This window comes from Colossoma macropomum, unplaced genomic scaffold, assembly GCF_904425465.1.
Source record: "Colossoma macropomum unplaced genomic scaffold, Colossoma_macropomum, whole genome shotgun sequence".
In the NCBI taxonomy this organism is placed as follows: Eukaryota; Metazoa; Chordata; class Actinopteri; order Characiformes; family Serrasalmidae; genus Colossoma; species Colossoma macropomum.
Window position 1 is genome coordinate 30,657,000 of NW_023494792.1, and position 17,905 is coordinate 30,674,904.

Genomic DNA, 17,905 nt, shown 5'->3' on the forward strand with positions numbered 1-17,905 from the left:
ACACACATGCAGTCATCATCATCACCATAGCAAGCCTGAGATATTAGCCTATTTTGCATGGATATATTAAAACAATACAAAATAAAAACGAATATGCTGAAAAAACGGTTCATGATTCAAATGTTGTCTGAATTAGCCAGCATGTGCATATGCATAATAAACATTGACTGTAAGTAATAGTTTTCTATCACTGGTTCTGAGATGTTGATATGAAAACAGATTAAAAACAGATGCTCTATTATTACATGAGAACTCTTACCTACAGTAACTATTTTTAAGCAACATTCCTGACATTCTCCACTGACGATACAGAGTAATTCATAGTAGTTACGGAATAATTTATATTAGATACTGAATGACCTATAGCAGTTTTTTATAGTAATTTATAGTAGTTACTGAAATATTTGTTGTATTTACTGAATAATGTATAGTGGCTAATGAATCATGTGTAGTCTTTTTTTGTGATTTGTTGTAGTTACAGAATAATTTACTGTAGTTCCTGAATAATTAATTGTAGTTACTGATTAATTAAAAAATAGTTACTGAATAATTTACAGTGTATGCTGAATAATTTATAGTAGTTAGTGAATATTTTTATTGTAGGTATCAAATAACTCATAGTTACTGAATAATTCATATAAGCTACTGAATGATCTATAGTAGATACTGAATGATTTAAAGCAAATATTGAATAATTCATAGTAATTACTGAATAATGTACCTGCAGTGTCAGCGACGCCTTTGGTGGCTGACTGCGTGGTGCTCTTCAGCCCTTCTAGAGATTTCTTAAAGGTGGCCATGTTACTTTGTGGTGGCGCTCAGGGACCCACACGGCCTGTATGAGGGGGCAGGAGTGCGGTGCGGTGGGCAGGGTTGCCCCTTTAATACGCTGGCCTGAAGCAGGGTGATCACACCCTCACATTCCCCACCGATTACACACGCTGAGCCGTCAATGAGAGCAGGCTTACGCTGCTGTGTTGCCCATGACAGAGAGACATTTGCTTCACTCAGCAGCTCTTTACAGCTTCAGCCAGACATCCTGTTTATGAGACAGGGGGGTGGGGGGTGAAGAGAGGAGGAACAGAGGTAGATAAACAAGTGAAGAGAGGAGAAACTCAACTGTTGCACTAGGCACTCTGTTCATGTACATAATAGACTCTACAGCAGTGTTTCTCAACCCTGGCCCTGGAGGCCCACTGTCCTGCACATTTTAATGCTTTTCCTGCTGTAACGCAGCCACTTTAACTCAATAATGGGCTAATGAGCCGATTAGTTGGATCAGGCACTTTGGCAGCAGGGAAAACACTAAAAAAAAATGTGGGACAGTGGGCCTCTAGAGGGTCCACACCAGGCCTGCCTAAACGTTTTGTATTGGGGATCCAGTTTATGGTGTTTGTGGCTGGACTAAACATTACACATTGAACATTGTTAGTAAAATATGGTGAATATTGCTGAAGTGGGACACCTTCAGTAATATAACATTCTTTGTCACTTTACCCATAATTCTGATATGATGTAATCTAAAATTATAATATACACTCACTGAGCACTTAAGTAGGGATGCCTCCTTTTATCTACACGCATTGTCCATTTTATCAGCTCCACTTACTATATAGGTGCACTTTGTAGTTCTACTATTACAGGCTGTAGTCCGTCTGTTCCTCTGCATACTTTGTTAGCCCCCTTTTAGCCTGTTCTTCAGTGGTCAGGACCCCCATGGACCCTCACAGAGCAGGTATTAGTATTTGGGTGGTGGATCATTCTCAGCACTGACGTGGTGGTGGTGTGTTAGTGTGTGTTGTGCTGGTACAAGTGGATCAGACACAGCAGTGTTTTTAAACACTGTGTCCACTCACTGACCACCGTATTAGACACTCCTACATTGTTAGTCCACCTTGGTGTAAAGTCAGAGATGAAAGCTCATCTGTCGTTGAGTGTATGTAAAGCCCCCAGATGTTTCTCTGAGCGCGGCAAACGTCGTGCTGAATGTTGTTTTACGTCCACTCAGGGTTTAATCAATGACTGTCAGACACTGTGGGAATTTAGCAAATATTACAGGCTGTTCACACCATCAGTTTTAGCTGAGAAGCTGTGGAGCCTCTCGGCTTGCAGGCCAAGACTGAAGCAGCTGGCTGAGAGAGGAGCGCCATCGGCAGTGCACACAGAAAGCCGACTAGTCTCCATGCCAGGCTAAGGGCTAATGGCCAACCCCAAGAGACTGGCTTTTCCTTCCACTCACCGTCCCCCCCCTTAACTCATTACAGGCTGATGTCGCTCCTCTGACAATTAACTGGACTAACTTACCTCAGGCTGCAGCTCACTACATGAGAGGTGAGGGAATCAGCGTGTTTTGCACTGCTTGTATGCCATATTTTCTACATTTATTTGCAGACTGGTCATGACAAAGTTAATACCTTCAGAAGAATTTTAGTCAGGATACTGAATAAACCGGTATATCACCCACTACTACTCTAAACCATTTATCAAGGGTCATTTGTTGTCCAGATATTTAGTTGGTGGTCCATTCTCAGCTCAGCAGTGACACTGATAACACACATTAGTATTAATGCTTATAAAGTTAAATGGGAAATGCCACCCTTTTTCCTTCAAATCATAGAGAATTCATAGAGAATCTTCAGAACTGTTTAACTGTTTCAACTGATGGAGAGTTTAATGCCTCTAAATACTCACTCACAATATTATTACACAACATGCTTACAAATAAGCTGCCTGATATCAGAGATATTGTTTTAATCTTAGAGATCTTTCTTTGGCTCAAAGCATATTTTTTAAAACCTATTCACAGTGTAGGGATACATGCAAAGCACTGTATGACATAAAAGTCAAAAAATGTTTTTTTTCCAGATTTCTCCCTATTTTACCATCATCAGCATTACGTAAACAATTCAGAAGACACTGGTCATTATAAAAACAAACAAAATGGCTATATTTACATCAGCAGCCCCTGGTTCCTATCACCACCACTGTAAAAAATTCCCCTGCAACAACTGCCGCACATCTTCAACCACATATATTCAAATTTACATATCTCACTGTCATTTATAATGTACATGCACATTCCTCTCAGTGGCTATGTGTACATTGTAACTGTACATACCAGTCACAGTACATGCATTTTCTTTATTTATAGAATGGTAATGTGTGTATATTTTATACAGTATGAAAATATTTGTTCTCTCAGTGGGTGAAGAGGTGAAGTCAGGGTCCATATGCCTAAATATTGAGCCTTACTGTTGTGTTTTGTGAGCAGAATCAAGACAATATAGTCGTATGTCGAAGTTCGAACACCTCAGGTCAAATTATATGTATTGTTGACTTTTTCAGTGGAAATAAGTTAAAAATCCTCTATAAAGAACACACTTAAATACAGCATTTGTATGTAAATTTTAACACACCACTTCTTTTATTTGCCAAGTTTAACATACTGGAAAAAATACATAAAATATGAAACGTACTATAACATTTGCACAGGCAAATTAATTTACACCCAGTCTGTTAAATTCAGCAAATAAACAGTAACTGTCCATTACAGTGTGCAGAAGTGTGTTCAGTGTTGAGGACGTGTTACTTATTTACACTTAGAAAATCAACAAAACATGTCATTTGGCCAGGGGTGCTCACACTTTTGCATACTTTTGCACATCTTAATACAGCAAATACAGATTCTGAATCTGATGAAGTATTGTTAGACCATATTAACCTGGAGCTGAAGAAGTTTTTGGCGTCCAAACTCTAGAAAAGGAATCGCGGGACCATGCTAAACATGTTTTTTTGTTGTTTTTATTTCTTTATTTACAGAGGATTTGCTTGTCTTGCGTGACACAGAAACCTGTATATTGACATTTCCAGCATTGTAAAGCACTAATCTGATACCCATAAACATCTCAAGACACATTTACACTGACTTTTAAAATCTTCAGTACACAAACGCACGCACACAAACACGCAAACGGATACAAACTGCCCATTTCTAACAGAGAGTTCACTGGAATGATATCACAAGCAACTATAAAGTTACAATGTATAAAACTCTTACTTGAAAAACATTAAATAAACAACTTTGCTTCAATAATAAATGAAAAATAAAGGAAGTAAATAAAGTCCCACGAACAGGCATCGTACACAGCTCTATATAATATCATCGTTCTCCTCGTGTTTATTAGAATTTTTTTTTTGTTGTTGTTTTTGTTCACCCCCAATATGACATTGGAAGATCAGAAACATCTATTACACAAATAGAAACACATGTACACAGGCACAAAGAGCCACGGAGGGGGAACGAGTCTCGTTTCATTGGGAGGGAATCAAGGAAACGAGACGGAGCTGCCCCCTGCAGTCAATAAAGAGAACTACACCCACCACATTACAGCCAGAACAGGACATTTACAATAGATCATATTAAAAGTATATTTATATTTATATATATATCTGATAGGAAGAACTTTTTTTCGGCAGGAATAACTGCATTTTTTTTTCGTTTTTTTGCTGTTTTTTGCAACAGGGGTTATTGTGATGAGTTCAGCGTCTGTCCTTATTATTGTTAGAAACATTATTGTGCTGCTGGTTGGACATTGTTTTGGAATGGATACTTTACGCTTCGGGCTCGTAATCTTGGGTCTGCTCCTAGAGGAAGAGAAAAAGAGGGAGAGTAAAGAATTACTTTGGTTGAAATACAAAAACGAGAACCAAGTCATTTATTTATGCCTTGGCTCTAAAAGTTTAAACAGCCAAGAAACCATTCAAATACATGGCCAAAAGTATGTGGACACCTGACCATCACACCGACATGTTCTTTTTGGAATTTCATTCCAAAACCATGAGCATTAATTTAGAGATGCTTCTCTTTCGTGTCTATGATAGTCTCCACTTTTCTGTGCAGGCCTAAGATTTTGGGGTGTGTCTGTGGGAATTTGTGCCCATTCAGTCAACAGAGCATTTGTGAGGTCAGACACTGATGTTGGATGAGAGGGCCTAGATCACAAATCATCCCAAATGTGTTCAGAGGGGTTGAGGTCAGGGCTCTGTGCAGACCACTGGAGTTCCTCCACACCAAATTTAAACCATGTTTTTATGGGCCTCGCTTTGTGCACAGGGGCTCAGTCATGCAATAGAAAAGGGTCTTTCCCAAACTCTTGCCACAAAGCTGGATGCATATAATTATGATGTAGCATTAACATCACCCTTCACTAAGGGGCCCAAACCCTGAAAAACAGCACCAGAACCGGACGTTCTCCCACCAAACCTTACTGTTAGCACTATAGGTTTCGGTAGATAGCATTCTCCTGGCATCCACCAACCCCTGATTCATCCATCAGACGGGCTGTGATTCATCACCGCATAGAACACTTTAAAGTCCAGTGGTTTTTTTGCACCACTCCAGCCAACACTTGGCATTGTGCATAGTGATCTCAGGCTTGTGTGCAGCTGCTCGGCCACGGAGACTCAAAGTGTGAGTTTGTGTGGTCTATTGCTTCATTGCTGAGCTGTTGTTGCTCCTAGATGCTTCAATTTCACAGTGATAGCACTTACAGTTGACAGGGGCAGATCAAGCAGAACCTAAATTTTACAAACCACTCTACTGCCAGTGTTTGTCTATGAGATTGCAGGGCTATGTGCTTGATTTTATACACCTGTTAGCAATTGGTGTGGCTGAAACACCTGAACTCAATAATTAGGAGGGGTGTCTGCATACTTCAGCCATGTGGTATACAGACTACTGTTCAGAAGTTTAGAATCAATAATTTAATAATAATTCACACAGTGTAGACTGCAGTGTAATAAACTACACACCAAAACATAAACTGATGGTTTACTCACAGTTTAAAGTGAACAACGAGTAGTTATCACATGGTAAAGCAAATAGTAAATGTTATTAAATAATAAACTGTAACTACATATTTATAGTAATTTTGGTAACACTATACTTGAACCCTGTTACATAACATTGACATAAGCATACTATATATGTGTCATGGCAGGTGTTATTTGCTGTCATGAGGTGTTATGACATAGGCAAAAATTTGAACACCTGTGGTCAAATGACATGTTCTTTAATTTTCTAAGGAAACAAGTTAACACATCCTCTTAGGAGAACAAACTTAAATACTTAAATAATATTTTTCTGCAAATTTTAGTGCATAATAAAAAAAAAGGGGAACAGAAAAGCTATGGCCCTTAAGGGCTTCCATAACTCTCTTGGGTTTTTTATATTTTTTTGAACAAAGCACTACCGTTTTTTTGTTTTTTTTGTTTGTTTTTTAATCTATTCCAACACATCAAACCTAATAAAACACAGTCCACTGTTACTTGGAAGAATGGATTTAATTACTTTTGTTATGTGTTGTATTATTATCTTGATGTCTGGTTACTTCATGAGCTAAAGAGCAAAAAGCCTACAGTTAGGCTTAATCTATTTCTATATAAACCAACTTGACATCATCAATTCAGTAGATTGTTTAGCCCCAGTGTTGCAAGTTCAAATACTATTAAAATGAACTTTTCCATTAAAATTTGGCCTGACGAATTTAACATGTTAATAACATGTTGATAAGGTTTTAACAATGTGCTAAATTGTTATTTTTCCTAATTTGATGCTTCATCCAATGTAGTGCAGGCTGAAATCCAGCTGCAGTGCGCTGTATTGTATCTTTTAAATAGATTTTAAAGTGATACCTTCACCACCTTCAGCAGAACACACTGCGGGAGACCTATGGATAAATCAATGAGCAGAGCAGTGCAGCTAGCCTGGCAAAACCAGTTTCAGAGGCTTAAACTGATCCAATCCTACAGCTATCACATTAAAGGTGTTGTGTCTGTGTCCTGCACTTTAAATCGTTTTCTCTGCTCCAATACTTCTGATTTAACCAAGTCTTTCTTATTAAGAGGTCGTTACTGCCCTAAAATGCCATTTAACCCCTTATTACATACTAAGGCTGATCATTCAGTAACTACAGGAACTTTAATGCAAACCAGATTTACTATTCTTAGGTTATGGAAGTGTGTAATAAAAGTTTAGGCCTGCCAGTGGGCCATGGACATTTAAGGGGTTAAAGGGGAATTCCACTAATTTTGAACATTTCTGCTTACTTCAATCACTGAAACATAAACAAGGTCATTCAGAGTGGTTTGGTGTGAAATGATTCATTGTAGAGAAACTTACAGACTCTAAATTCTTTACAGTGGTGCTGATAGGAACCAGACGTCACAATGTCTACAACACTAACACTATAGACATTTTATTTACTACCCAAACCACCAGTAAACCTACATGAGTCTTCTGAGTTTTTGTATTTAATGATGATGATGGTAAAATGGTGGAAAATCTAAAAAAATACATTTTCTTTGCGGCTATTTTGCTGTACAACACCCAACGTGCACCTGTCAGTCATGAATATATATAAAAAATAAGCTTTAGGCCAAATTTTTTTCTCAAAACTATCTCGAAACAAGGTCTCAGGCTGAGTATTCATAACCATTCTGTGTAATAACTTTCAGTGAGGGAGCTTTTAGAGACATTGAACACTTCAGACGTCTGGTTCCTATCACCACCACTGTGAACAATCCTGACTCTGTATGTTGCTCTAGAACAGAGCATTTAACACCAAACCACGACTCTGAACGACTTTATTTACACTGTAAGTATTTAATTATGCAGAAATAAGAAATGGTGTGTTTATTTAATGAATGAAACTGAAATACGCAAATATCCAGCAGGGGGCAGCCAACGCGCAGAGATACAGCCTGAGCACCATTTCTGCGCTCTCATGGTGACATTAAGGAACAGAGGAGGAGAAGACAGTGTCACGTGACTGTAGCCTCCATGACAGTGGTCACATGGTCATGAGATACAGGGAGAATCCATTTCTTCACTCAGGGAGGAGGGGCATGGTGGGTTGGGGTCTGCAATTACCCACAGTGCATCATGGCTTGTGACGTCACTGCCACACCCGTGTAGCCAGACTCGACGTGACAGTGAGGTAGTGATGAAGAGAGAGAATGAGATGAGTGGGCAGGGGGCAAGGACAGAGAGAGAGAGAGAGAGAGAGAGAGAGAGAGAGAGAGAGAGAGAGGGAGAGAGAGAGGAAGGGGAGAGAATACATTTCTTAGGGATATTATAGATATCCAGTTTTGATTTATGGCATATAATATAATGTATATGAACAGAAAAACAGAGACACCGGTTAAAATACTCATACTAATTGGCTATTTTATGAAATACATCTACCATATAGGTGCACTCTGTAGGCCTCTGATTACAGACTGTAGCCCATCTGCTCCTGCACAGTTTAGCAACCCCCATCTGCCCTGTACATCTATAGAAAGGTACACACCACAGGACCACCGCTGACCAGAAATTGTTTGGGTGGTGGACCATTCTCAGCACAGCAGATACCACAATGCTGCACTGGCTGACTCTATCAGTCACAGTGGCATTGCTAGCCTTTTTAAACACAATCTAAGGGCGACAAAAGATTCATTTATCGTACTTGTCAGTTAAGAAATATTTATTGCTCATCTCAGATATTTGCATTCTCTCAGATCACTGTCTCATGAGTACCAACTCGCCAATCAAATGCGTTAACCCGCCTTTTCATTCTATTCTATTCTATTCTATTCTATTCTATTCTGTTCATTCATTCAACTATAATTTACCATGGAAATACATTGAGGTACAAAACTAAATGTCATTATAGCTGAGTAAAAGACTAGTAAAAATAAGGCATGGACTGATACCACTTTGTCCCTTCCAATACCAACACCTGATCCTTAAGTATTGGCCAATACGGAGTACTGATAATAACTCTATCTTACCTAACTAACCTATAAGTCCTGATCAGACTACAATTACACTTCTTTAAATATTTTATTTTGGCAAAATCTATGTTCTGTGTCACAAATAAAGCATACTAAGCTTGAGTGAATGGCATTTATTTGTTGGATTAGATGCTTAAAAAACCTGTTATTTATTTATTTACTATTTATAATGAGCATTATTCTTATATTAGTAATAATTAGTAATAAGAATCTGATTTAACAGTAAGTTAATGTAAAATACATTACAAAACAAGTAAATTAAGCAAGTTGTGCAAAACTGTTAAAAAGAGAAGTGAACCATATACAGACAAATCTGAAGTGACCAGAAGACTCACACTTACATCTCTGAGCATCAGACTGTAGTTCAGTAGATATTATGGTCATCCACACTGTCAGTAGCAGTATCTTTCAGCAGATTTCTCGGCTTAGTTGAAGCAACAGATCATATCGCTGCGTGATATAGCTGACAAACTAAGTTGGCTAGCGGGCTGCTATGCAAAAGGCTAAACCAAGGCTAAAATCTGTTATTACCGCGAGTCCTGCGGTTCCTTCCATATATTTCTCTAACATTCACTCCCTCTATAACATCCTGGACTAACACTAATTTAGACTGTAACTGACTACACAGCGTGAGAGGAGTGATCACTCAAAGTGGCCTGCCGTTCATGTAAACAGCTACCGTGTTTTACACTGTGTGTATGCTGTGTTATCTGGCTTATGTTTGGAATACCGGTTAAACGAATACCATAGAAAGAATTCCGACTGGTAAATTATTCACTACTAATGCCTTCCCACGAAATGATGGCATTCCAGATTGTGCTATGAGCATTTTTACTGCTGCTTGTCAAACCACACCGGCAATGTGTTGTTAAGTTCTGTCTACTGCCGCGAATGGGTCGTGGTCCTGGTCACAGCTTTTGGTGTCCCTGTTGTTGATACTGAAGTGCTGGTACTGGCACTGATGCTGGTAAGGCAACAGTGCAACACTAGTAAAAACCATAAGAAGTTAGTAAGCTGTTTAGTGCATCTAATCGACCAAATCTTTCTTAATTTACAAAAAAAGGAACCTTTCGAATCTTTGTTTCAATTGTGAACTAAATCGATTTGTGGTCAGCTCTAAGATTCACAACCCTGGTACTGAGGCAAGAATCAAAGTCGCTGCATTACCTACAACCCTCTATGAGCGGTTAATGTTCACATTAAGAGCCTGTTTACAACCCTGCAAACTACAACATCGTCCATGTGGTGTTTGCTAAGCGCCCTGTAACTCTGACTAAAAGCACTGCTCAGTGCTACGAATCTCAGAGCATGTGGTGTTTGCTGTACCTGCTGATTCTCGTCGTATGCTTCTCCCTCTGGGTCCATCATTGCCTCCCCCATCTGCTCCTCAGTGGCCTCCTGACCAAACTCCTCAGGCTGTGGAGACACACACACACACGCAGATGCATCACTGGATAAATACCATTACAATAAATCAGGAGGAAAAACTAAACTTTCAATTTAGAACAGAATACAGCAGAATATGAAGTTGCAAAAAAGGTGGAATTTCACCTTAAAATTACTTATTTTTTACTGATATGAAGGGAAGACTGGATGGAATATAGAGGTCATGACACAACTCATTATGTGGAAGATCCGAGTGCAATTGTTATTGTGTTAGCCATGTGGGAGATGCTATATGTATTACCACTGCTTTAAAGTACTACAACAGTTAATAGGAATAGGTTTCTATTATTTTAATGTTTAAATAAAATGGGTACTGCTCAATTGATGTGTTTTCCTCCTTGCTGATCATCACATGTCTAGGAAATAATTGGGAATTGTAATAGTAAATAGGAGTTGTTGCTGTTCTGCACTGGGCCATGGGGTTATTTTTAAACTGTGCTAATCTTAGCCAATTAGGCCATGTTTCAGCAGCCTGTAATCCCTACATCCCAATACAGCACATCCAACCAACCGTACAACTCCATTATACACACCCTGTACCTCTCTAACACAATAGGATTGTTACAAGAGCTGCTCTGAACGTTCTGGGAGGCTTGTAACCGTGCAGCTCATGCTGTAACCTATACATCTGAAGGTGAGGACAACTTCACCTTCAGATGTACTTCTTTTGTAAGGCTTTAAGGCAGACACAAGAAGGCTATTCCTGCAGTTTTATCTATTATTATCCAATAATGACATCATATCTCAATGTTTTCTTATATTTATTTAATACGTAAAAAAAATGATCTAACAAAGCAAAAACTCTGCATATCTTCATTTTGTCTTACAAACTACCTTTTCACAAACATCGAACACATGAACTGAAATATGTCACAGTTGAGGTGCATTTTATCAATATTCTGAATAAACAAAACAATAATAAGCTTTTACTCACTGAATTGCACTCTGAATGAGCTCAGGCAGGAACATTCACAGTCTATCCAGCAATAAAAAAAGCCTTACGCATCTTATATACAGTCATAGAAACAGAGTGACTGAAACATTCTGGGTGCGGATAGATCGGGCCAGCCACTTGAGCAGTGCAACATCACAGCTGCCTGGAATGGCTACTTGAGCGACGCAACATTTCAGCTAGGTGGCTGCCTAGACTGGCCACCTAAGTAACGCAACATCACAGCTACGAGGCTGCCTGGACCGGCCACCTGAGTGATGCAATACAGCAGCCTGGACCGGCCACCTGAGTGATACAACACTGCAGCCTGGACCAGCCACCTGAGTGACGCGTCTCAGCTACAAGGCCGCCTGGACCGGCCACCTGAGTGATGCAACACAGCAGCCTGGACCAGCCACCTGAGTGATGCAACATCACACCTACGAGGCTGTCTAGATAGATAAGAAACTCTGCACTGTAGTCTGGCGAGTTTCCCTCTTGTAAGTGTGTTTGTGGGTTGTGGGTTGTTTTGTTTATTGTTTTGTTACGTATTTCCTGTAAAGCTGTAAAAAAAGCTGTAGTGCTTGAGAAAGGCATTACATAAATTACATTACATAATGAACACTGAAATATAAAAATAGCTAATGTGAGACAACCTATCATTGTTGAATAAGAGAAAATGAATATAATTATTCTTAGTTTGCTTGGGTCTGTTTGGAGCAGCCCAGCTTCTACCCCCACTGTTTGAACCCACCAGCTCATTTCAAAGTTTTTTACAATTCGATTACTGGTCCTAACAGTAGTTATACAGTAAACACCAACAGTTGTAGACATGATACATACTGGCGGCTGTAAACAAGGTACTGTAGAATTTACTTAGTACATAACAGTAAACCATGTCAGCGGTAAACACAATATTTTACTGGTAATAAAGTGCTGATAGTCATACCACTGCACTCTTATTAACATTATTACATACATAACGTAGTGCTGCACTGTTAATAAGGGCAGCTGTACATGCAGTGTTGTGAACTCAACACTGTATCATTAAGATGTAGAAACTTCATTCTTAATTATTTAACAAGCAAACACAGACAGCTGTAGACATGGCCCTGCACAGCTAACAGTGTCAGAGCACTGTACACTTAACAGTAAACAGGCTACTGCACAATCAAAGCAGCTGACAGTAAACAGTGCAGCAGTGCACGTGAAAGCTTCTTACGTTGGTTTCCTCTCTAAGAGATTTATGAGATTACTGAGTTGACAAAAGGATCTGACCACAGTATGGCCTACAGTGCCGTCTTAAGGAAAATCCCGAGCAAATCTGCTTATACCTTGCAGACTCTGGCCTTCCCTTCAATCAGTACATTAGTTTAACATCAGTTTAATGCACACACCTGCATCGTGTGATCGACAAAGCTGTTTTATTTAATGTGTTTGTGTGATATAATGTCAAATGTTCTAATGTTTCTAAAAAATAAAAATAAACAATCCTATACTGTAATACTACATCCATTCATATTTAAAGGAACAGATCAGCGAGATATGAAATTTACACAATTGTCCACCTGTTCCAGATGTAGTTGATTAGCCGAGACATCTTTGGGATCTAAATTTTGTTTTATCAGTTAAGAACTGGAGCTACGAGGCTAATGTTGCTAACAAACCCTAGAGTCAATAGTCACCCAAATCTTGTCCCTAAATACATCCCCAAAACCCCACAAATTCTTTCAAATTGCTTATACCGCATGCAAGTCTTCATTAAGACCTTTTAGACTTGTAAAATGGTAAATATATATATATATATATATATGTATATATATATATATATATATATATTAATAAATGTTTGAGATTAACAGTTATTAACAAAAAGAAGCAACAGAAATTATGAACGTAGTCTGTGGCGTTCTGCCCGATCTTAATCAACACCTGGATGTGGTTTGAGTGGATTTAGAGTTCTGGGGACGTGGGATGTGAGATGGGGATTCATGGCAAAGATCTGGGTGACTATAGACTTCTACTGATTGTTAGCAACATTAGCCTTGTAGTTCTGGTTCTAAACTAAAGAGAAGAAAATTTGGACACCAAAAATCTCTCAGCTGATCAGTTACACCTTGCTAAGAGAAAAATTGAGTACATCTGATTTTTCACCAAACTATTCCTTTAACTCCTTTAAATGCCAGCCTTATTAAAGCCTTAAGACTTATTAATCAGTAACTACATGAAGAACAGAGTGAGGAACAGAAGCCGGGATCTGCCGACAGCTCGTGGCCATTAAAGGGGTTAAAACTTAAGACCTTTTATTCATAAAATGTGATTCCAGACTAATAAAATACTTTTTAAGGACCTTTGGACACCCTGATAAACTGCTGTCTCACTCAGAGAAGACCTGAGTACATTGTAAATAAGCCTGTTTCCCCTCAGTGTGGTTCTAAACTGCTACCTGACCTTGAGCAAGGTCAAAATGAGAGAAAGACAGAGAGAGGGAGAGAGAGATGATATTCCCAGTGAGATTATGGGCCTCTCGCTCTGTCACCTGTGCACTGAGGCAGAGCTGCATAAACACGATTATCAGAAATGCTGTTTATTCTGCCCTTTCTGTCACATAATCACCATTAACGCACTTCACACTATTCAATCATCACTGTGGTGGCAGGACGCTGCAGTATCAAGGCCTCAGCTGCATCTGTAACCTGTCAGATTTCTCATATTATGGCACATTAACCCTATCTTACCAAAAATACCTTCTGTGACCCATTTAGACTCTTTCACTGCGTCCAAAACTGTGCCCAGTTCACTATACAGTGCACTATTTTGGGGTCCTACCATTTCATAGTGGTGTCCGAAAGCAGTGCATAAGATCCAGTGCACTCAAACAATCCCACAATGCAGCACAATAAGTAGTACACAATCAATCTACCCTAGCGGATATCTCTCAGTGCACCGTGTTGTTTGGTTAGTTTTCTGAGGAGGGTTACTGACCCCATCTACAACGGCAACATCTCCACAGAGGTCTCATTAGCCTCTGTACAGATGTAAGTAAGCCCTTCACACACGTGCAGTCAGACTCAGCTATAGTTATAGCTACATTTATGCTAAAGCTTCAAATTCTCTTCCCTATAATAGTGTTTTATTTGGTGATCCATGTTTTTGAATGTGATTAGGGGACCATTTCGGACAGGGCATATGTCTTTGTCCACTTTAACTCAATAAAAGCAAGTCCACGTTGGTCACATGTTGGATCAGCATGTGGAACTGGAGCTTTCTGTGTGCTACCATGTCTGAAATTATCACTGTATAAAAGAAGCTCCATGCAACTCACATCGATATGGAAATGCTTATTAGAGAATGTCACAGTAACAATAAAAGGTATACGTCTGTTTAAGGTAGTCAGTAACACAAACCCGGGCGAACTCTATGATGAGCACACTCTGCAACAAAGCCTGTGATTGGTTGGTGCACAAGAGGCTCATACACAACATCTAAAACAAAACTGCAGGGAGTTGTCAGCTCGTAAGCTTGTAAGCTCAAGAAGGTGGTTTTGGATTGCGAGCTTCTCTTTGCTGAAAGTTTACGCTGTTAGAAATAAAGGTTCTGTGCAGGTATATTTTTCGTTCATCAAGATACAAACAGTGTAAATGTTCCCTCAAAGGTACAACAGTGGTTTTAAGGTCTAATTGTGAAAGTACGAATTTGTACCTTTTCATAATTTGATGTTTAAAACAGAACAATAAAATAAATAGCCTGGAGACGAGGCGGGGTGTATGGAGTCAGTACAACTTATGGATTATGGTACAGTTGTGTTCTAAAGGTACTGAGATGTACCCTTGAGTGACAAGAGGGGAACTGCCCCAGTGACAGTTTCGTACCTTTATTCCTGAGAATGTACAGAGGCGTTTACTGATCATCATGTGTTAATACACCACACTGACAATATCTCACCTCTGATGTTAACATGCACTAATTAACCCCTTTTCCCAGCAGCCACAAAGTGCTATCGAAGGCTGTTTTGGAGGTCCCTCAGCTCAGCCTTGAATTTAACTCTTTTTACATTAGAATTTGTTAAAACATTTTAATTTAATTTTAATTCTATTTTGAACAAAACTATTTTATTTTATTCAGAAAAATATCCAAAAAGCAAATTTTTGTTCTGTCAGTAGATTGGCTGCTAAAAGGCCTGGAGCAAGGGGTTAAAGGAACAGTTCTAATACATAATTATCTGTAAAAAAAAGAAAGAAATCCAGTTTTAAAATGGCTGGTATTCCTGTTTTTAGCTAAGTGATGTACATTTGTCCATGTTTATACATAACAGTGTGTTATACAGTGTCAGAAACCACATCAGCAAGTCTATTTGTGATTAATTAACAACTCGACAAGGTTTGAGGTGAGTGTGTGATAATTAAGGTGTGTAGTGTGCGCAGTGCTAATTAGTGGGGTATAAGCTTCCATTATAAGCTTCCATTACTTATTAGCTACATTTGCCTCGTAGCTCCAGTACAAAACTAAAGAAGCCAACTTCAGACACCAAACACGTCTCCACTGACCGACTACATTAACGGTAAGGGGGTGAGTATGTATTTGATTTTTTGCCAAATCCTTCAATGCACTAAAGAACAGAAAAGGTAATAAAGAGTTGTAAACATACGTTCATGTCACTGGGGAACTCGTCTTTCTTCACGAGGCCGGTGGCTGCGGCGATGTTTCCGGCACCAGACAGCACGACCCCGCCGAGCTGAGACGCCTGCTCCTTCGTCTTCTCAGCCACTGTGAGAGAAAAAACAGCTTCAGCACATAAATAACTGAGTCTAGATGTAGAAGACTAGTGCTAATTCATTTGTACCAACAGAAGTCAGTCATCTTCAATAAGTGACCTTACAAGTCTAATGCACGGTATGTATTTGTAAGGAGTTTTAAGTGGTATAGAGTATTCTTGTGTTATATTTTGGATTTGGTGTTATTGTGGGGCTGATGGGTCTGTTGTGTGGCTGAGCTGTTTGGGAGCTACTCAACCTTGGCAACTCAACTTCACTTGACCATGGCAACTCTGTGCACCCTTGCCCAATAACATATTCTATGTATATATAGACAAGCATCTTGAATATTTTTAGGGTAATGCTGTATTTACATGCTGGATTTGAAAGAAATAGTGTGCCAAAATCAACATCCAGTTTATTCCACTGGGAAATCTAATTCTTCATGTTTCGCTGTTTTGTCATTGACAGAATTTTCTGTTGCTTCTCCATTGAAAAATGCAAAATATTCAGTTTATCTTTCTTCATCTACTGTCAGTAAACATGTTTTAATTTAGTAATTTGTAAACCTGAACTAACTAGATTGCATTTAAACTTACATACAGCTGGTGCAACCAGTGCCACGATCTGCATTTCTTTATACTTGTACAATGACAATAAATGTATTCTATTCTATTCTATTCTATTCTAATTCAGAGGAGACACTTTAGTCAGAGGCTATTAACTCTTCTCTTAAATGCCTGTTCGATCTCTTATGTTCATCTTTTACGAGCCATAATTGTAAGAATAGTGCATAATAGAATAAGAGACAAACAAACTCTATTCTAAAAGATGGGACAGTGCAGAAAGCAGAGTGTTGTACAGGAAAAAAAGAAGATATTGAACATTTTACAAAGCGAAAGCCACATATCAACAACATCCATATTTGGGCTAAAGCTCTTCTGAGATGGACTAATGATAAGTGGAAACGAGTCAACTTTTCAGATCATTTTTGGAAATTATGAACGTTGTGTTCTCTGGGCCAAAGAGCAAAAAGAACCATCCTGATTGTTACCAGCATAAAGTTCAAAAGCCAGCATGTCATGAAATAGAGGTGTGTTAGTGGGTTACTTGCATATCTGGGAAGGCACCAGTAATGCTGAGGGGTTCATATGCATTTTGTAGCAACATATGTTGCCATCTAGACAACGTCTTTTTCAGGGACATCCCTGCAACAACAACTGAACGTTGTTAAAAGGAAAGGTGACGTAACACAGTAGTAAACTTGCTCTTGTCCCAACTTTTTGGTAACATATTACAGGCATCCAATTAAGAATATGCATATATACAAAAACAGTAAAGTTAATTAATGAAAACATTAAATATCTGGTATTGCAGATTGCTGCTTTCTGTCTGTATTTGCATTGCACCTACTGTCCCAATGTTTTTGGAATTGGATTCGTATCATTTCCTTTTATTGAGCTGCCTACAGTTAAATGTTCCCAGCTCACTGGGAAGAGAGGTGAAAAACTCAATAAAGGTTAAATAAATATATAAAGCTATATTAGGCTTTGCTGAATAAGCACTGTGAGGGAACCGGCTCAGTCTCGGTGTGAGAGTAAGTGCAGCAGAGTATGTAATTTAATCCTACAGGGACAGCCCACCAAATTTACAGTTTTACACCTGTCGCTGTCTCCGTACTGCGGAGTGGCTGGAAGCCAAGGCATTCTAGCTGAACATTAAATAAAAGCCATTCATTATTTACAAGGTTGAGAGAACTGGCTCACCCGTCGCAACGCTGTCTTTGGTCTTGCTGCCTGCAAAAGGGAAAAAAGGAGACATAAGATGAGTTTTGTGTTTCTTTGAAATCATGTCTGTATCAACACCTTGTCATTAACTGTGAAAGAAAAGAGAGGAAACGTGCTGAATCAGCTTCGGCAGAGAGTCACGACTGTGTAGT

At 39.0% G+C, this 17,905-nt stretch overlaps 1 protein-coding gene across 2 annotated transcripts in view; it reads right to left on the minus strand.

Annotated features, from left to right (window-relative positions):
• Positions 1–3,785: 3,785 nt before the first annotated feature.
• The window catches only part of sncb (synuclein, beta), a 31,037-nt gene continuing 16,917 nt past the window's right edge, over positions 3,786–17,905 (minus strand). For both annotated transcript variants that reach the window (XM_036576853.1, XM_036576854.1), the window contains exons 3-6: positions 17,733–17,762; positions 15,861–15,979; positions 10,162–10,251; positions 3,786–4,644 (exon numbers count right to left, since the gene is read on the minus strand). In XM_036576853.1, the coding sequence (XP_036432746.1) occupies positions 4,612–4,644; positions 10,162–10,251; positions 15,861–15,979; positions 17,733–17,762 (272 nt within the window). In that variant the 3' untranslated portion in view covers positions 3,786–4,611. The remainder of the gene's footprint in view (positions 4,645–10,161; positions 10,252–15,860; positions 15,980–17,732; positions 17,763–17,905) is intronic.